We start from the raw sequence: 21,183 nt of genomic DNA, 5'->3' as shown, positions 1-21,183 counted from the left end.
ATTAAAATACAACTTTTTTTTGTTGAAATTATATCTTAAATGCATCTATTGTTGAGTAAACAAAATGTCTGTTAAAGTCACTTAAAAGTTTAAAATAACCCAACTATTGTGTATTAGGGATGCGTAAATGGTTTCAAATACCAATACTGAAACAAACATTTCAATAACATATCTTTTAAGAAATTGGGATCGGCACCGATACAACCCCCAAGCTCATCCATATTGTGTAGGGATGAGTGTTTTCGGTACGGGTATTGATTGGTACCGTTACCGAATTCGGTACCCGATTTGGTACCGTCGGTAGCGAATTGATACCAAGTTTTGAGTTTTTGATATCGGTAGGGTACGGTCCGGTATCGGTATTTTTCAGTACCGGTACCGGCACCAACTATTTCCGAATTTCGAAAACGAGATTTTCGGGATCGGTATCGGTCGGTGCCGTATGTTTAGGAAAGGAAAATGTTTATGTTTAAAAGATTTTGTGGCAAATTTACCGAAAAGGAAATATTTAAAGAATTAAAAATTCAGTTAAATAATAATATTAATTGCAGGAGTTGAAGTTGATAATAGGAACGTCTGTACGTAACTCCCATGGAATCTTGAGAACAGCAACTACTTAAAATGTTAAATACTAAAACTGATCGACTCCAGCGTTGACCAGTAGAGAAGATGAAGGAGTACGCCGGCATGGTGGCAACACAGGTGTTGCTGATGATAGTGAGCAAGTCCGCCATAGCTGATGGCATGTCCAGTTACTCTTTTATTTTCTACTCCAACGCCATTGCTTCACTCATCCTTCTTCCTCTTTCTCTCGCCAACCACAGGATTACTATTAAGAAATACAATTTATATTGTTGCGGATCACCAAATGGTCCTCCGCTTACGTTTAACATCGTCATTGGATTTTTCGCTGTTGGCCTTGTAGGGTATGTATGTAGTTGTTAAGCTTTATTGTAATTAAATAATTATTTTAGTTTGTTATATCTAATAATACCTATGTTTATTTCTTCTTCAAGTTTCTTTGCACAGATATCTGGTTACACCGGTGTTTCATACTCCTCTGCAACTCTCGGAACTACATTGCTCAATCTCATCCCAGGTTTTACATTCATCCTCGCCGCCTTATTCAGGTAAACATATCATATGCTAAGTGCTATGTAAACATTAAGTGTCATTTGATTTAAATTTCTGGTTCTAGGATGGAAGTGATCAACATTAAACGTGCATCGACACAGGCGAAATTCATCGGGACTGTAGTGTCCATTGCAGGGGCTATCATCATGACTCTTTACCAAGGCCCATCGATCATACCTTCACAGTTAAAATCAAATGTCTCAAAGCATCTTCTCGGGCAACTGTCAGATTGGGTGCTTGGAGGAATCCTTTTAACCATTGATGCCATTTTCGCTTCTATGTATATCATTACACAGGTGAAACTCTACATTAATAACTGATAATTAATGACTATTTGTCAATTATTATTATTATTATTATTATTATTATTATTATTATTATCATGCTGTTGCTAATTACATGTTTGCTTATGTTCTCAGGCAATTGTTCTTAAGAAATACCCTGTGGTGATCAATCTGATGTTTTCTTACTGTCTTATCTGCACCGTACTATCAGGGGTAGCTTCTTTGATTGTGGAAACTGACCGAAGTAGCTTCAGTTTACAACCTAATACAAGATTATTTTCCATTCTTTATTCGGTGAGTATACCACTATATATGCTCAATATGTTATTATTAGTTTTGTTTAGTTTTGGTGCTTTCTTGTGAAATATGTAGGGGATTTTTGGGTATGCATTTCTAGTCACAGTTCAATCATGGTGTGTACGAAGGAGGGGCCCGCTTTTTGTCGCTATGTTTCATCCGGTTGGAATTGTGATCGCGAATTTGATAGGTGTCATCTTCTTAGGTGATGGTTTCTATCTTGGAAGGTGAAGATGTTTTCATATTATTTATTTTCATGTTTCTAGCTTGTTACATTACACATTTGTAATCTTAATTCTTAAAACACTCAAATAATATGTGCAGTTTGTTGGGATCAGTTATTGTTGTGATCGGGTTTTACACTGTGATGTGGGGAAAAGCTGAAGAACAAAAGATAGAGGGGGCACACTCGAGTGTGAGCTCAAAATTGGATGATAAAACCGCCCCTCTCTTGCAAGATGTTGAGGAGCAGAGCACATCTCCCACGCCATAAACTCTGATGTGAGGTACATAGAATCATATTGGTCAACACGTGCACGAATTGGTGATAGGGGGTTGATGACTCAATCAACTGACTCGCATCTCACCAAATTATGCAATTTATTAGTTATCACATTATTTTTGTTGAATGTCTATATTTAATATCTTAGTTTGATACAGATTATAAGAATTCCCTATGAAATGGATCCTTGCGTAATTTTTATTGTCATTCAATAATATATCACTTTGCTTCAGAATTCTATCTTTGCTTATTTCGTTTAAGAACTCGAGGAAGAATTATTTTCAAGTGAGGAATGCTAGACTTATATGGGACAAATAATCCATTGTTGAAATCATAACGGATCGTTGGAGTGTGCTAGACGGGTGGAAAAACAACAATAAAACTCATATTGATTTAAGAGATTTTCTTGAATTTTCATCTAATAGTAAGGTCATAAGTAGTCACAAACTCATGTAATTTATTAGTTGTCGCATTCAATTTCTTAGTTGTCAAATTGAAAATAATGTATCATTTTTTCTCTTGACATGTATTTCCCTCTTTTTTACAATTTTCATTTCTGCTCGCGTGATACGCGACAGATTGCAATTTGTCCTACTTAGCTTGGAATGTAATTCTAAATCCAACATTCTAAATTTTCGTTAGTTTTGTAGAAATTGGGGCTTAGGTTTAAGCGTATGGCATCTCAGCGAATGAGATACATAACGAATGAGACACCATTCGCTAAAATTATAAACATACATCAACTTAGGAGACTTTATTAATTTAATTATATTATTCATAAACATATATCAACTTAGGTAAATGCAAAGACATACAAGCAGGGTATGCTGAATACTCGGCATTTTATTATAGCAAACAACAAAAGTTTGAGCTTGAAAACATGCATGAAACACTTGGACTTCATGCTTTAAGGAGGTACTCATCAATCTCCTTGAAGTTTTTGGCAGCAAAGTCTCTGATCAAGTCAGGATTAGGGACCTCATCACTTGCTTTCTCAAACTCACAAAGCCATTTCACAAGGCTTCCTTCTCCCTCAGGAATCACCTCAAGACTAGCCTTGAAGTTCTTGTAGTATTGCAGCATGTCCCCATCAATCACACTGTATGCCACTTTCTTTTTCGCTTCATCGAGCTCCTCAATCTTCTCTTTCGCCGATTTCACAACCGGCGATCCTGTTTTAAAATTATAAACTTGTTAGCAATATATTTTATAGGCGTGGCTAATTACAGAATACTAAATTATTGCAAGAATAAAAAGAACAAACCTAAAAATTGTTTGTTTTTTTTTGTCACCGATATATATAATATTTTAAATATTTACTTCTAAAATACAAATGTGCATGTTATATACATAATAAAATCCATCAAACTAATCTGTTGGCATGTTTTTATTAAGTTTTTAACCGTTACATGTATAGGTTATCTATAGGTAATATTTTACAAATTTTAAGATTGCAATAATGAATGATACTGCCTAGAATCTGTCTCTATATTTTTCATTGTGCAGTTCGGGTTGTGCTTTATTATATTATATTATATTATATTATATTATATTATATTATATTATATTATATTAAACCTTCGGCAAAGTGAACCATGCGGACGGATCCAACGCTTCGGCCATTGCCTTCAACAACTTGGACGGATTTGTAGAGGTCAGAGCAGACTTTAGGGAAGATGTTGGCAGAGTCCATGATGCTTTCCCAGAACTTATCTGCACCAGATTTCACCTTCACTTCAACATCAAGCTTTCCTGTGTTTGCCATGTCAGCAGCTTAATTTCTCAAAAGTCAAAAGATGATTGAAAAGTATAGAGAGGGTATGAGAATATATATTAACCATGATATGGACCTGCTTATATAGTGACAATGGGTTGAATGCATGGTTTAATGTTTTGGGAGAGGGTGGTTGGTAATTGCATTAACTGTGGAGGTCATTTTTGGGACATTAAATAGTCAAATTCTCAAATATTATGTTTACACCTTAATGTGTCACTCCAAAATTCACGAGTTGGTTTACTTTGTCTCAAAGTTCTTTACCGACTTCAAAAATCAACGTTAACTTGGCTCGTTTATTGCTCGAACGAGTTGTGAATTCGAACTTCGGAGTATGTATAAACTTATTAAAAATAATTTTATAAACTAAATGACAAACCCCCCCTATCTTTTTCATTTCACACTCAACTTTTAGTTATATCTACATGCAAATGGTGTTGACACTTGTTCATATTATGAAATGGTGTTGAAGTTAAATGTAGTGGCTAAAGTTTATGAGGGGCAGTTGGTGAGGGGCAATAAGTATAGGAGGCTAGGCGGTCATTTATGAGGTATTCATAATTTTATTTATTATTATGTTGTTGAATGCTTTTATGAAGTGTCGGTTCTGCAAGTCATTCATTCACACCTTTAATGAAAGTTTTTGAGCCTTAAGATAAAAATCAAATAAAGAGGAAATGATGTTGCATATATAAAAGAGAAAGAGATCGCACGGTTCGCAGTCACTCACGGACCCATAATTTATTTTCACCGAGTCATTAAGTTTTTAATTCTCGAATGTCAGTTAACAAAAATTTGGGTTCGGGTTTGGGTATCATAATAATTTTATTTTTTTAAAGTAATAAATGTTGGACGCTCTTGGTGTGTAATTAAATTCTAAAATGTGGTCCATATCTTAGTTGTATTATCTTACCAGAAGTATTGTTAATTTATTTTACATATATTAGGTTTTTGGTAGAGTTCATTTATGTAATCTGTTAAGACAAACAAATGTAAATAGTAATATTTTATATTTATTTAATTAAATGAATGATGATTTTGGTTCTCACTTATATTCATGAACTAGATTAGAATCCCATGCGATAAATATGAAATATACAAAATTAGACAACAAATCAAAAAAAAGTAATAATAATAATAAAAATAAAAATCCCCGCTATATAGCTTTGTTGGCTAAGAGGGGTAACACTTGAAACAATAATAACAAAATAAAATGTTGGTTACGTGGGCTTTAATTGGTTATAAATGGACTGCACTCATCATTTGGGTATAATTAAATTAAAGATGGCCCATGATAATATTATTTAGTGGGCTTAAAAGGTCCAAAAGGGAAATTAAAAAGAAACGGAAGACAGATTTCAAGGGGAGTGTTGGGTTGATTATTAACGGTTAATTTTGATTTGTAGTATTTGTATTTGACAATGACACTAAACACCAAAATTTATGGGGTTGTGATAATTGGGTCCGCCAGACCGGTTATAGGATATATATAATTCAATTGTTAATTCCACCATAGTTAACTTATATGATACATCTAGTTACTAAGACGTAATCCTACTTGAATGAAAATTATGTTTAAGCGTTTGAATGGGTGATCATATTCATGATTTTAGTAGAACTCTGTATGTATTTGTTTTGGGGTGATTGATTCCCAGACAATTTATAGCACGCCATCCAATCTTTCCCGGTAAACCTTAGTTAATTTAGTTAAAGATCGAATGATTGATATGGAAATTCATGGATCGTGATTTAGACAGCAGTAGGATGAAGATAAGATATGTCTATGTAGCCGGTTATATATTGTTATCACTTATTAAGTTTTGCAAGTAAGTAATCAAACATGGAATTAGAAGTGATTGCTCGTTTCTCGTCTTCATATCTTCATAACCTTTCACTTTTTTCTTTCTTTCTTTTTTTTTTCTGCTGCTTATTAATTCCATTACAATTTAGTTTAGCTTATAATTTAGTTTAGCTTAGTATAATTTAACAATCCCATATCAAACTTTTGCAGTTTCTTTTGTAATCAAATAAAACTGTAATACTAATAATATGTTTCTCATGAATATGATATAATACTTGTTCTACTTACCTATATATTTAGGTTTTTTTATGACTTGATAATTACTATCAGTGGATCTTTCTATTTTTTTAACTAGGTTATTGACCCGTGTACGACACAGGTGGATATATAAAAATCATCAAGTAAACTGATATATAATCTCAAACGACAAAATATTTTTTTTAATTTGTTTTTTAAAACGACAACATGGTTTATAAATACAATTCATATTGATATGGAAATAAAGCAGTAAAAGACAAAAAGTTACAAAATATAATGTTACATAGTAGAATATTGACAAACATAATTTAAAAGTTTAAAACATAATCTTCATAAGCTATTAAATATTCCTTTATAAATCATATTTGTTGTTTTGTTTGTAAATTTACCTGTCTATCTAAAATAAGTATTTTAATATCGTCACTACTCTTCACTTTTAATAAGGCTTCATATAGTTGTGTTATCTTTTCCCTTAGGCTTGTAGATGCATCAAATGTAGCTACAGATAAAACAGGCCAAAAGTTTCCCTAATTGGTCAAATAAACAATTAACACGTCTCTTGTACTTCTCATTGAACCGTACCAATTCTTACCAAATACTTGGTTCATGGAATTATTTAAAATTGCAACCGGAAATGTAACTCAAATAGAAAGTTTTCCATCAAATCCTTTGTTTGAGGGATTTTAAGATTCCTTCCACCACCAGATGGAAAGTTCAATATCCAAAGGAATCATAACCAATGACAATAATACCTATCAAACAACAATGATTTAAACCAAAATAGTAAATCCAAACCTTCGTCCTCACCAAACTCAAACGCTAGTGTCAAATTAAAACTCAAAATCACCAAACGTGCTATAAAAGAAATTTGTTTGTGAACAGATAAAATAAAACATGAATAAAACTCCTAAAATAATCCTTTTCCATTAACAAAGTCATCAAAATAGAAAACCGATTATTCTAGATAACATCAAAATCATATTCAAGAACATAAAATCGATTCATTGAAGTAAATTAATTTATCTTCCTTCATCTATTAAATAGATTCTTCTAAAAAATCGAACCATTCCAAAAATCAACATAATTGTTAAAATCTTTCTAAACATTACAGTTTCGGAATTAAACTTACCAACCAAACATCTTGTAAACATTAGATGGAATTAATTCCAATTCCTATGAGAGATTACAATTCCTTTACAAAAATTATATGAGTCAGACGTCTATGATAATTCGAGTTTTTGTTATCATAAAACTAACAACTTCAAAAATGTTTAAATTAATTTAGACAAAGAGTGTTTTGGGTCACGTATAACGCAAAAAAAAAAAAAAGAGCCACGCAATTTATTCTCCAACTATAGGAAAATATAAATGATAGCAATTCAAACTCACATTTTAGGGTATGCATGCTAGATGAAATGTAGCTTTCTTGCTCGTCATGACACTTAAATGTTGATTTAAAATAAACAGTTTTTGTTTTCTTATTAAAAATTTTATATATTTCTATAAATTATAACTAAAATCATGTGATTATTATTCTTTTTCTTTCCATTATTTTTTTCATTCATAATTCATCTTTTAAGTTAAAAAAGAAAAACATAATAAGAGTTAAATAATATTCTTATTCTTCCCATTATTGGAGTTCATGTGATACACAAATGTTTATATGCATCTCACAAAGACCAAAGTTTAAAACCGAAAAACAATGCAGTCGTTATATGTTTAGTCAAGGTTTGTGAGATCTGCATGGCTATAACCAAAAGAATTATTTTAAATAAAATTATGATTAATAAATATACCATGTTTGTGGCAACCATTTTCAACCGCAACTAACAGAATGGCCATATGCTAAAAATCAGTTCATTGTCTTTCAAGATTATAAACAAAAGGAGCTTATATACTTTGAATTAATATAAAAATTACAATTAGAGATGAAAGACAGCCCGTCAAGACATGTCTCCTAGGGTGGCGCATGGCCAAGATCTAAAAGCAATATCAAATAAACAAAATATTAAATCTTAATATGTGATTCATCCAGACATAGCCTCATTAATGAAACGAATCATATAGCACGGTCATCGCAAGAGAAAGTTAAGTATACCTTTATGAGGGTTTTAAAAGCATACCTTCATGCATATTGGTTTTTCGGTTTTTTCCAACCCGTGCATTACACGGGTTGAAATTTGGAATTAGCCTTCTTTCATGCACAACACCACAACTCCTTGAAATTTAGAATAAGCCCCCCTAGGTGAGAAACCCGTGATTTCTTGGCAATTACTTCGTTGGCTTTTAACTAATTTTTGTAAACAAAGAAACATAACACTAAGATTTAAGATCATTATCTAAACACTAATCACCTGTATGCAGATATATAAAAAAAGTTCAAAGTGTGCCAAAATTGTATATGCAATCACACCTTAGATGAAGGATGGATGTTAAAAACCAATATCATTATATCTTGACCAGGGTTGACTTTGTAATTCCAATAAGTTCGTCCGAGACTATAGCTCTTCTTACAAGACCTAATGAAGATGCCATTAACATGTGTAAAAATTGTAAAACTTAAATGGAAACAAAAAGTTAAAAGTGGTACCAGGGGATGTCGATGGATATGTTATAATTAAACTGATATCATTATATGTTTACCAGGTTTAATCTTCAAGCACAAAGGAATTTAATAGTTTAGAATGAATTATGAACTTACATGCACTTCACAAGCCTCCTTAAAATGCTTCACATGAAAATCCAAATTTCTTATATGAGTATTACATTATTTGCATATACAAATTCACTGTATAGTATGAATTTTTAACAAATCTGAACTTGAAAATTGCAATGTTTCCACAAGTTTGTGTGTACATCAAACCTAATTTTCAGAAAAGAAAATGGGTAAGACTAATAAAAGTGACCCACATAGTCAAAGAAAGAAAATGATGAAAGATCAATTCATCTGTCACTGATACATATCAGTAGGAAGGTGTTAACATTAAAAAAACCCAATTCGATATGCATACGAAACCCTAGGTCCCTAGCTAATTACCGAAAAATATTGAACCCAAATAATACAAGTAAATCAAGTAGCAAATAAACATGGAAAATAGATTTAGAAATCGAAAATACAAATCTTGTGATTGCTTCAGTAGGCAAAGATCATTGAGAATGTAATCAATGATGGATTCTTTGTAGCCAGACTACAATACTCGTCCTATTTAGCAAAATTTTCAACCCTAAAATCGGACATGATATAGAAGATTGTTAGGGGTATTAATCACAAGAGCGAATTAGGGAAGGAAAGGAAATTAGAAGGGAAAATAGTACCGTGATTTAAGGAACACAATGATTATCGGTTTCTATTGAAGAGAGACTTTGAGCGCGACGTGGGGGTTTTTTTAATTAAATTTTGAATTATTTTGATACTAAGAAATTATAAGATTTTAAGTTATTTATGAAAAATAGTTAATTCAACCAATAGGAATGTGCCTTGTGTCTAAAAGACTTATTTCTTTAATAGTATATAAGTAGATTGGTATGTGGTGCTTACCAAGATAAAATACGATCAATGCTATTATAAAAAGAAGAATAATATGTTTCATCTTCCTGCACATCAAAATATTCACATATTTTTATTCCTCACTCGCTACGCTCACCACTCACATGCCGCATCACTCCCCCGCATGCTCTCCCAAGAAGGCAAGAACCATAACACATGGCTTTGTTGAATTACCCAAGACAAAAATAAAACGACATGTGATGAAATCTTTTTCTTTTTTTAATTTAAATATATTTTTATTTACCCATCATAGGAATAAGAATAAGAATACTCTTTTTCATCTTCTTGCACATCAACATATTCACTTAAAATAATTCATTAACTGTTCTTTTTGAAGGTCATAGAAATTACATTGTCGTAGTACTCAAAATACACAAAAATGAAATGCAAATGACCTTTTTTAAAATCTGTACTTGACTACAGTTTTCTTTAGCTGACATCAAAATAACGTCTGCTCAATAATCATGAATAGGTATAATACCTCTTTATCCGCGTCAAAATATTCACATGCGTATTTCATAAAGCGATATACCCAAGATCTGCAACATTGCATTGTTGTAGTATTCAAAAGAGATATTGGATTTTAATAATCCAAACTTTGGCCTATTTGCCTGTATTAATCCCAACATAAGAAATTCCCTATGTAAATCCTAACTTTTATCATAATGGCCTCCACTAAGCCGTTTCCTAATGAAGACTAATCCAGTTAGTTTTTGGGCAAAATATGTCATTTATGTAAGTTGATGGGATAAAAAAACTTTTGTTTTATAAACCAGGTTTATTTTTCTCTCCATCTAGGGGTGCAAACGAGCCGAGACGAGCTCGCTTCTATCTTTTATTTCTAAAGCTCGAGGTCGGCTCATGAGTGGTTTTTCAGACTCGAGGTCAACTTGTTTACCATTTATTAAACAATTTTTATATATTTATAATTAAAAAAATATAAAAATAATATTATATAATATGTATTATTTATTTATTTTTTTGTTACAATATATAATAATAATAATAATTTAAATTTTCAAACTCTCCTTCATAAACCTATAATAATCGCTTAACGTACATTACGTACGCGACATACGTTCAGCTAAAACGTTCAAAACTGTCACACCCCGGCTTAGGGCCTAGGCGTGTGATTCATAAGTTGGTACCTGTTTTGTAAATATATCAGAGTTTAAGGTTGTAAAGCGGAAGACTTAATAAATGTTATTATATTTAAAAGATGGGATTTTAAAACATCCGTTAATTTGTACAAAAGTGTTTGGATAATAAAACCATGATTTACATTATTTTAATAATAAAACGTCCATTGAGCCATTAGATCGTCTAACGGCTATCCATCTTCTCCAAACACCTACTCTTCATTACCTGTAAAACAGTTATAAAAATACGTCAGCAACACATTCTGGTGAATACGCTGACACAAAATATTTTAATACTTAGTTATCCCCTCGGGTATCTTATGACCCGGCCCATCGTGGCTTAGGAAATAACCAAGTTAAACTTACTATTCTAAACATCCAGTTCTACTTGAAACCTCTCAGCGATACCACGGCATCGTCTTAGCAACTACTAATATACACAAGATAATCCCCTCTCGGACATTACTTAGGTCCGGCCCAACGTGGCGGAGGCATTAGCAAGTGTGGTGCGGTGTGCTCACCGTCTACCCACATATGCAAGGATCCAAACAAACGTATACAATAGCCTGAGGGCCAGCGATTACTTTTGTTTATAAAGTTTAGGAATATAATCCCATGCAAACATTCACATACTTGTTTTATAAAAAGTTGGACGTATTCACCTTCTCTTCTTGTTTGGTGTTTGTCACCGATTTGTCTTGTTACCTCGGACCTATAGTACGAGAATAACGTTTTATAAGTACTAGATCAATGATCTAGCTTCAGACCTTTAGTCTCATTGCATAACCTTTACATTGACATTTTATCTCCTTTATAAAATATAAGGACCTCTAGTCCTTTCTTTTGTTAATCATTTATAAACCACGTTTCTTTTTCATGTAGAAGCGCACATTTCACATTTCTTTTCTCATAAGTATAATCTTTATAATAAAGACATAATATTTCATTTATAATCTTGACTTATAAAAATCTATTTTCTCACTTTATTATATAATCAAGGTATGGGCTATATCCCCGACTAGGGTCTAAGCCATTTATAATATAATAATCAGACAGAACCCCTACCTTGTATGGCTTATGAAATGCCTATGCTCTACTTGGATCACACTTCTACTTGAAGGAAAGTTGAGAGAGTAACGATGTAGAACTTTAGCACGCACTTCGAGGCCAAAAACATTGGAATATCGACATATCAGGGTTATGGCACACTTATCGAGGTTTATGTGTGTGTTTTTGAGTGTGAGAATGGATGAGAGGTCCCCCCCATGGCTGCCCTATTTATAGTGAAAATCCTGCAACTTCGCGTATCGCGAAGCTGCTTTGCTTATCGTGAAGATGCACTAGCTTTGCTGAGTCACCGCATAGGCTTGCCACGTGTCACTATGGCCTGCCACATGTCACCGTGTGGTGACACGTGTCCGTGACGTGTCCTTCATCTTCGCGTATCACAAAAATGCAACTTGGATTCTTCGCGTATCGCGAACATGCAAAACTTCAAATCTGTTTATTTTCAGTCCATGATCTTTTGGTAACTTGCCATATCTTGATCTCGTCTCATCATCCAAAAATACAAATGCGGCTCTTAAGCGGATCGCGGTGATGCGAGCGTGCAAAGTGCAAAGTGCGCCACATTGCGCCCATCGCCTTTCACCAGAGCCCGTGCGCGTGCGCGTCGGGTGCTTCGCACCCTCCGCTAGGACTAGGGAGAGTGGCTAGCCACATAAGAACATTATCATGGAAAGTTCCCTCCTTATAAAGTGTTTTATTTTCTTTACCACTTTCCATGTGGAATGGAGTCTCCTAACTTCATTCCCTAACATAAGCTTCTTCCATTTCTTTGTCTTATTTTACTCATTATTTATACCATGAATATTTTTAGTCCATCATCTTTATTATTTGTCAAAATTGGACCATATTTTTCATGATGTTACAAAAACTTTTAAAATTTCAGGCAAAGACTTAAACGTTCAACTAATTCGTTCAGTTAATACGTTCAACTAATGCATTTAGCTAATACATTCAGCTAATACATTCAAATCTTTAAAAGTTCAAGCAAAAACTTAAACGTTCAGGTAATACGTTCAATGTCAAAAATCCATCATCCAGAACTCAAAATTTGATCGATTGAAGCTTCAAAATTGATGATTAATAGAATCGATTTCAAAGATTAACCGATCGATTGGCTTCAATTTCAATTTCAATCAACTAAACAAACCTGTGACGAGTTTTGCATTTTCCGATGAGTTCGTTGTCGACGACGATGATAGTGAGGAAGAGTGTTGATGGCATCGGCGAGCGGAGGTGAAGGAGGTGTGCTGATATCGGTGAGGGGTGGTGGAGATGGATTGAGAGAGAGGGACGGACAGAAGAGTGTAATTGTGATTTTGGGTTTTTGAAAATCAACAGTTTGAAGTGTCACGTACGTAATGCACGATAAAGGATTATTGTATTTGACGAGTGACCCGTAGGGAAACTCTTAATTGAACTAAAAGATATACATATACTTACGGGAGTAAGTTAATTTCATGGAATTGGATAACTACTGTTGCTCGGGTGATTGCAGGTTTGAGGAGTTAAAAGAGGACATTACGAGATCATGGGTGAAAACGGTGAAGAAATCGGAGCTAAAACTAGAGAGATATAAGGAAAAAAAGAAACCGGAAAAAAGCTCCACCTTGGCCCACGATGCACACCGTGGACCACGGTCCAACTGGAACAAATGATCCAGAACCCACCATATCGTAGCATTTTCTGGTGACCGTGGCCTGAACCATGGCCCACGGTCTGGACCGTGGACCACGGTCCGATCGTAACTACCGATTGTTCTTTTCTTTATTAGGCCTTTTTGGCTTCTTTTTCAATTATCTTTCAATTGGGAAGGCTTGTGGAGGATTTGTGGAAACAAGATCATTATCTTAGGTGTTGGAAAACATTGTTTTATGCTTTTGATTCATATGTAGAAGACAATTGATGTGATGATGATTCATAAAACCATGAGTGGCTAACTCCATTGGTGATCATCTTGGATGTAAGGATAATTGATACACTATGTCTTGCTTTTATTTCTAGAATAATGACTTTGCAATGTTTGTTTGGTTATTATGGTGTTTGATTCATTGATTGTAAATTATTGCTTGTATTTGATCATAACCTAAACCATACGTTCTTGGTGCCATAGGCAATCAAGATATCCTGGGAAGAATTAGGGTTGAATATATAGGGTAACTACCTTGCATTATATTAATCCAAGTACTTAGTTCCTTGTTATCACAAAAAATTAATCAAACATGAACTATGTATGTAGTTCTTTCTAGTAAGCATGAATGATAGTGTGGATTGAAACCTGAAATATAAGATGATTACTTCCGCTTAATCAATTATAAGTCTTAAAAGTTGTTTTGCAAGTTTTTATTCCATTTTAGTTAATACAAAAAGCAACCAACCAAATTTGAATTTACGTTTTATGCAACTTTTATTTAATTTTATTTTCTGTTATAGCTACTGATAAACACACATTCCACAACTCACTGTATTCGATACCCACTACCACTATCTATTTAGTAGTATTTGGTTTATTTTTGAGTGACTCTTCGACCTCACGTCAAATTTTTGCACTGTTGCCGGGGAGTAGTGCGCAACGTGTGTTATTTTTGTGGTTTTTTTTGTTGTCAGTTTTACGTGGGTTGTGCTAGTGCAGGTGTTCATAGGTATATGCATACACGACGCTCTCGGTCTTCATTGCCGTTAGCTTTTGATCCTGAAATCGAGAGAACTTTTCGACAGAATCGGATTCTTCAAAGGGAAAACAAGATTATTGGGTCGCCAAGCACAAAAAGTCGAACAACTGACACCACAATCATGGCTTCGGAACAAACTTTACCACCAATGCTGCCACCCATCAATCCAGAAAACCCACCATTCACTGAGCCCATGACTACTACAACTGCTACAAGTGTGCCTACATCAACCGTGTTTAGCTTTCAACCACCAGTTAACCTTCCACCCTTGACAAATTTTATGCCTATTCAAGGACAATCATCAAATTCACCACAACAATCATCTTTTCACTCTCAACAACACCCACTTTACAATCAACAACCATACACATTTTCTCAAGACCCACCCATAACCCATATTCCATCAGGTCCGAGATCGAGCCCGCAATTGTTTGGTGGGCCATGTTTTGGTGATAGCAATGAAGGGTATGAAGATTTTGAAGAGGAATATTCAAGTGGGGTTGATGGGAACCAATTAAGGATTCAAGGGCAGTTTGGATATGGACCCGAACAACAACCGCAAGAACAAGTGCAACAATGGGGTGGACCACATGTCATTCAAATACAACCCCCCCAACCATTGCAGCAAATTCCTCAACAACCCCAATATCAACAACCCCATTTCAACAACCAAATCCCCAACCGCAATTTCAACAAAATGTGCAACAAAGGCCCGTGTATAGGCAAATGGGCCAACCGAGAGTGCCATTGGGGGTACCAAGAAGGCATGCAAGAGAAATGGTTAGGGGAATTGAAGCTCATTTTCGATCGGTCATCACCAATAACCCATCCCCAACGTGGTTATTCTTCAAATCAAAATGGAGGAATATTTGAGGTTAGAACCAATGCGCTCTAAAGGCTACCATAGTATAAGGGTCTAGCAACGAAGGAACCTTATTTTCATTTGGAGGTATATGATTCAATTTGTAACACAATCGGGGGTTAAGGTTTTTCACTAGATGAAGTTAAGGCAAAGAGATGGTTCTACACATTGCCTTCCGCATCAATTTACACTTAGGCCGAGATGCAACAAAGGTTCTTAGAAGAGTTTTATACGGCCCAAAAGACTAATGATGCAAGACGAAGTTTGAGAAGCTTCCAACAACAATCGAGTGAGATGTTTCATGAAGCATTTGAGCGATTTAATATGATGATCAAGAATTGTCCTCATCATGGGATTTCTCTTTAGGAGTTGTTGAGTGCATTTCATGAGGGGTTGAATGCGGAAGCTGAGAGGGATCTAATGTCATTCACAAATGGTAAATTTGGTACCAATTATGAACAAGATAACTGGGCATTCTTGGAGAAAGTGTCGGTCACATCAAAGAGAAAGGCTCAAACCGCAAGAAGAGCAAGACCGGCAATTGGAAGACTGCAAGTCCATGCTGTAGAAGATGTAGGGGTGCAAACCACTAACCAAAGAATTGATGTTTGTGCAAATTGCAATGAGTTAGGTCATGTGGCTGAGGTGTGTACCATAGGGCTAGTACAATTTGAAGAAGCAAGTGCAATTCAAGGTCAAGGAGGTGGTAATCAAAATTATAACATGAACTCAAACACTTACCACCCCGGGTTGAGAAATCATCCAAATTTCCGCTATGGAAATCAATCAACTCAACTCAATCCTAATTTCCAAGGAACTTCTCAAACCCATTTTTTCCTCGTCAACAATACTTCAATCAAGGAAATGCTCAAAGTGGGAATAACCAAGGAAATCAAGGAAGTCAAAGTCAATTTCAAGGAAAGGGTGGTAATGAAAGTGGGTCTTCGGATCAAGGTTCATCAAGTGGGAATGAAGTGATGGATGATGACCGTCGTTTGAGTCATGCAAAAACCTAATTAACCTAAGCAGCTAGGGTAAGTCAGGTATCGTATCCACCAGGAGTATGTGGTCAGTGTGAAGTGAAATCAATTCCTAAACTAATGAAGTAATTCAATTAAAGTGCTGATCAAACTAGCAAACGGTTTATATGTTATAACAAGCAACCAAGTAATCACGTATTCAATCAATTAACAAAGACAAATCACACCCGGGAATTCAAGTAAGTAACTAACAGCAATCTCATGTAACCTAACAGATTAATTATCTCGTGTCAACTACAGACTGACTAACCGGTTAAACCTTAGGCATCCACGCTCGCTAACACACAGCACTGGTTATCAAACGGTCCCTGCCAGTGTGACTCAAATAAGGGCAAACGTATGCTTTATTGCAATTAACAGGTCAAACATCCTATGAGCAATTATTATAGCAATCGACAAACTGATCGTTCTGATCGAAATAAACCTAAACCGACTGATTGTACGAACATACTAAACATCAATACTCATAGATTAACATCAAAACAATTACAATTAGTTGTTCTAGTACATGAGAAATTAACTGAAAGATTACAAACTATACATCCCGAGAATGACTTGAAGGGACTAGCTGCGCATCGGCATCTCTCGAGCCTCGGTTATGATCTGGTAGGCCATGTATGATGCTTAGAGATGATTGGAAGTGATGGGGGCTCTCTCTTCTGCTCTGAAAATCGCCTGGAAGGTCAAGAATGGCGTCTCGGGTCTTCGAAACGTAATATAAAACAAAACCCTAACTTTCACGATTCTGGGGACCATCGCGTAGCGCGATGGCCTCCTCTCCTGGTCGATCGCGCTACGCGATGGACCAAAAGTCAACACAGTATAAATTACAGGGCATCGCGTAGCGTGATGCCCCACCTTCAACACCCATCGCGCTACGCAATGGGCCTCTTTTCTCAGCAACTTCGTTTAACTGCCTCGGTAAGCGTGCTGGACATCCCGGGTCTTCATTCCATGCTCATACAGGTCCAAATTAAGCGCGTTAAGTACCTGTGAACTGAAACACAATAAACAGGTATGAAGTACCAAAGTTCCTAAGCTAAACACGTAAAACAAGTATGTTAACACAATTAAATATGTACAAATAAACCGAACATCACATCCCCACACTTATCTTTTGTTTGCCCTTAAGAAAAACTCTAAAGTAAACATTAACCGCCATCATAGGTCAACCAATTATCACCATTAATACTAGCAAGGTTTAAGGTCATACCCAGTTTCCCAGACTGACACTTTCTAGATTGACAACCCACAAATAAAGTTAATTCTACCATAAAACTATAGAATCGCCCAGACAAGTGTACTTTGTTTCCGGTTATAGAATACAGGTTCACACCCCTCACACTATCAACACTCCTCTCGGTTTAATATCTGAACTGTCAAAAAAGGTGCCAGTATATGTCTCTGCCCCCAATATACCTAATATGAGTTACAACTTAATATGCTTGCAGGTCAGTCTTATCTCCACCCATTAACCACCGGTTGCATAAAGACTCGGACTAGGGTTTTGTTGAGGCTTAGGTTCGGGTGCGGATTAGGTTTATTTAGTGACCCAGGTGGATGAAACCCAGTTAAACAAACCAATATACAGACTCACGAATACAAACGAACTAATTACATAATCAAATGCTATTTACAACTGAAATACTAACTGATAACTTCTTTTTGTCTTTTTCCTGATTTTTCAATTTTTTTTCCATCAATACTAACTGAAATGACTGATAATTACAATTCAGAACTTAACAACTTTACAACTCGTCTGACTAAGTACAACTCGATATATATACAACTCGATACCGAACTGGATTTCATCACACGGGTAAAATAAAATAAAGGCCAAGGCTGAAATGGTGTGTAATGTTCAGTTTAACAAACGGAAAGGAATAAGGTCCAAACGGGCTCCTAGGGGATAATGTCGGGTAAGGAATTTATTTAGTGAGGAAAATATGTACGGAATGGGTTTTCTAAAGTCCTAATCTCCATACTGGTGATGGCATTAAGATCTCGAAAAGCATGCGATAAGCAAGTTCTAATTCTGTAAAACATACCGGTTTCCCTCAATAAATGGTAAGACATGTTTTATATCTATTATATAATATGTGTATTAAGTATAGGGGCCAATCTCACAATATGTCTGGAAATATGGGCTGCCGATATGAAACATGTATACCCGTCCCCTTGACTCGTTATCCCGGCCTAAACAATTCCATTTTCCAACTTCTCATTTTAAAAACATTTGTCGAGAAAACTATCGAGAAGCTGAAAAACCAACCATGACTAAAAACCTATAACTTGGCATTAATAGCAATAAGTGACAGTTAACAACTTAAGTTTCTGAATGTTGTTCGAGGTATTATCGGTCTAAAAATTTTTAATTTTCCCCCATCCCCACACTTGAGGTTGACATTGTCCTCAATGTTAAAATAATAAAACAATTAACGAACATTTGAGGGACGAGGTTGAAATTAAATGTTTAACAATTTAAAAATCGGGATCTAATGTGATAGTTCTAACACAAAAATCTACAATTACACTCTCAACACGTAAACTAAAATAACAAAATAGATTATGAAACTGAAATCACCTTATATGGCTGATAAGGGAATACTAAAAAAAAATGGCTCGCAAACCCTCGTGAAAACTCGTCTTCTCTAAAGACTAAAACTGAATCTGCAAAATCTCAAAACGTGTAGAAGCAAGCTTCTCACCATGTGTAAGACATAGGTCTTTTAAGAGTTTTGCAAAAAATGAAATATTAGTTCATTTTATTAAAAATTATTACCAAGCAGAATTAGTTAAGTTTCATAATAAATTTTGTTAAATAAGTAAAAATGTTTAAAAACCTAACTAACTTTCGTAGGAATCACGGTTGCATTTAGGGTATGCAACAAGCCCTTTAAACCCCCCGGTAGCCCGGGTGGACGAGTGAGGTCTCGTGAGGGTTTCTAGCGAACTACACCCACAAAGTTCCAAAAGAAACGCAAACAAATATATAAATATACACAGCAAATAAAACAGACAAGGTGGGAGGGCTGTTATATATAAATATTATTATTACTTATTTATTTTAAATATTTTTTTTTTCGTTTTTTTAAGAGATCCGTGGACCCATCGCGTAGCATGATGGGTCAGGTAAGCACATGTCGCGCTACGCGACCCAATTAATTCAAATTAGGGTTTGGACCCCATCGCGCTGATCTTGGCGTCATCGCGCTACGCGATGATGTCAGATGTCTGGGAAGTCCCAGCCACCATCGCGTAGCGCGATGGTGAGCTGTCCAGGGCCATCGCGTAGCGCGATGGTCCCCAGTGAACAGAAAGTTTTTGCCGAATTGGGGTCAAGCATTTTCCAACCCAGTCACTTTTTGACATCCCGACAACACCCTGAACATGCTTCCGAAGTCGGAATTTGCATTACTTACCTGGAAAGCCGTGAAATTAACCAATTACTTACCGAACCTCCAAGATGCACATTGCATCAAAAGCCTCCCCACACTTGAGATATGCTACACAGAACTCGAGACCAAAGTCAAACAACGACACAACGAAAAGAAAATAAAATGGAACACACTTACAAACCCCGGGTTGCCTCCCGGTCAACGCTGAATTGTGTGTCTACAGCTCGATAATGCCTCGAATGCCTCAAGTATTTTCATAAGCCGATGAGGTCACCATGGAACTCATAAATTCCTTTTCTCTCCTTCCCTTCCTTGCTGTCGGTTTCTCACCATCTTTCATCTTAATGACTCTCTCATTCCATCCTTTTCTCTTCATGCTACTTTTCAGCTCGTTTCTGTCAGTTACAAAACATCCCTCTCTTGTATGATTTGTGCATGATGGTACACACTTGTCAACAAGAGGGTTAGTAGCATTTTCAAACAATAATAACCGCTTAACACGGTTCCCGCACTTAATGCCCAAAAATTCCTCAGCACAATCAATTACCGCATGTGTTGTTGCAAGGAATGGCCTACCCAGTATGACTTCAGATTGTTTAATATTACCCTTAGCATAATCAAGTACAAGGAAGTCAACTGGGTAACTAAATTCATCCACTTGAACCATTACATTAGTGACCATGCCTCGGGCTTGTGTATGAGTTTGATTCACCAACACCACGGTGGTGTTTACACTTTCTAATGTGCCAAACTCATACTGATCATATAAACTGCCGGGCATGACACTAACACAAGATCTAGAAGTGCCCGATCAGTTTTAAAATCACCAATTTGAATTGATAAAAATGGCACTCCCGGGTCTTGGAGTTTACTTGAAGTGGTACTATCCTCCACCTCCTCATCATCTGTGTTGGTCAATTTGGCATTTAAACATTTTTCACAAATGCAATTTTCACAAAAAGTTGATTCATTAGAGTTCGATTTCAATTCATTTTGAGAAATTGTTTCCTTTTGACCAACACATTCATTCTCATCATTAACATCATTCACCACCGCCGCAACAAACTGCGGTGGTGACTCAACTTCAACACAGTTAATTTCAAAATGAGGTAAAACAGTTTCCGCGTTGATGTGCACACTGTTACTCTTCTTCGAGCTTGAGCTGGCATGTTGCGGGTTTACTGTGGTATCGCTTGGTAGGTGACCTGCGTTCTTCTGAAATCTCGCCACGTCTGCTGCGAGCTGACCAATCTGCTTTGACATCGCTTCTGCTGACTTGTCTCTCAACTCGAACTGTCTCTGCGTTTCCTTCTGATTATTAGTCATGAGCTTCAACAACGCATCGAGTTTCAAATGAATTGATTCGTCTGAATTTCCTGAACTACCATTCTGCTGGTCCTGATTCTGATT

General features: G+C 35.6%; 2 protein-coding genes across 2 annotated transcripts; one reads left to right on the top strand and one right to left on the bottom strand.

Moving 5' to 3' along the window:
• The first annotated feature begins 669 nt into the window (after positions 1-669).
• Positions 670-3,282, top strand: LOC143616847 (WAT1-related protein At5g40230-like). The gene is made up of 7 exons (XM_077089558.1): positions 670-926; positions 1,017-1,130; positions 1,199-1,430; positions 1,554-1,712; positions 1,791-1,942; positions 2,040-2,221; positions 3,165-3,282. Exons 1-6 carry the CDS (start codon positions 670-672, stop codon positions 2,206-2,208), a joined length of 1,083 nt encoding a protein of 360 aa, XP_076945673.1. The 3' UTR covers positions 2,209-2,221; positions 3,165-3,282.
• Positions 3,065-3,987, bottom strand: LOC143616848 (MLP-like protein 423). Its single transcript, XM_077089559.1, has 2 exons — positions 3,796-3,987; positions 3,065-3,389 (listed from the first exon to the last, which is right to left on the bottom strand). Exons 1-2 carry the CDS (start codon positions 3,980-3,982, stop codon positions 3,118-3,120), a joined length of 459 nt encoding a protein of 152 aa, XP_076945674.1. The 5' UTR covers positions 3,983-3,987; the 3' UTR covers positions 3,065-3,117.
• Positions 3,988-21,183: the final 17,196 nt, after the last annotated feature.

The sequence above is a fragment of the Bidens hawaiensis genome, unplaced genomic scaffold (assembly GCF_021521415.1).
Source record: "Bidens hawaiensis isolate Kalapana, Puna unplaced genomic scaffold, B.hawaiensis_p1.1 tig00050032_1, whole genome shotgun sequence".
In the NCBI taxonomy this organism is placed as follows: domain Eukaryota; kingdom Viridiplantae; phylum Streptophyta; class Magnoliopsida; order Asterales; family Asteraceae; genus Bidens; species Bidens hawaiensis.
Note: the sequence above shows the minus strand (reverse complement) of the source record. Positions and strands in the feature narration are given on the sequence as shown.

Coding starts and splice junctions, on each gene's coding strand:
- LOC143616847 (XM_077089558.1), top strand. CDS start 670: ATGAAGGAGTACGCCGGCATGGTGGCAACACAGGTGTTGCTGATGATA. Junction 1,431..1,553: donor CTATGTATATCATTACACAG/GTGAAACTCTAC, acceptor TTATGTTCTCAG/GCAATTGTTCTTAAGAAATA. Junction 1,943..2,039: donor GATGGTTTCTATCTTGGAAG/GTGAAGATGTTT, acceptor TAATATGTGCAG/TTTGTTGGGATCAGTTATTG.
- LOC143616848 (XM_077089559.1), bottom strand. CDS start 3,982: ATGGCAAACACAGGAAAGCTTGATGTTGAAGTGAAGGTGAAATCTGGT. Junction 3,390..3,795: donor CATGGTTCACTTTGCCGAAG/GTTTAATATAAT, acceptor ATTTTAAAACAG/GATCGCCGGTTGTGAAATCG.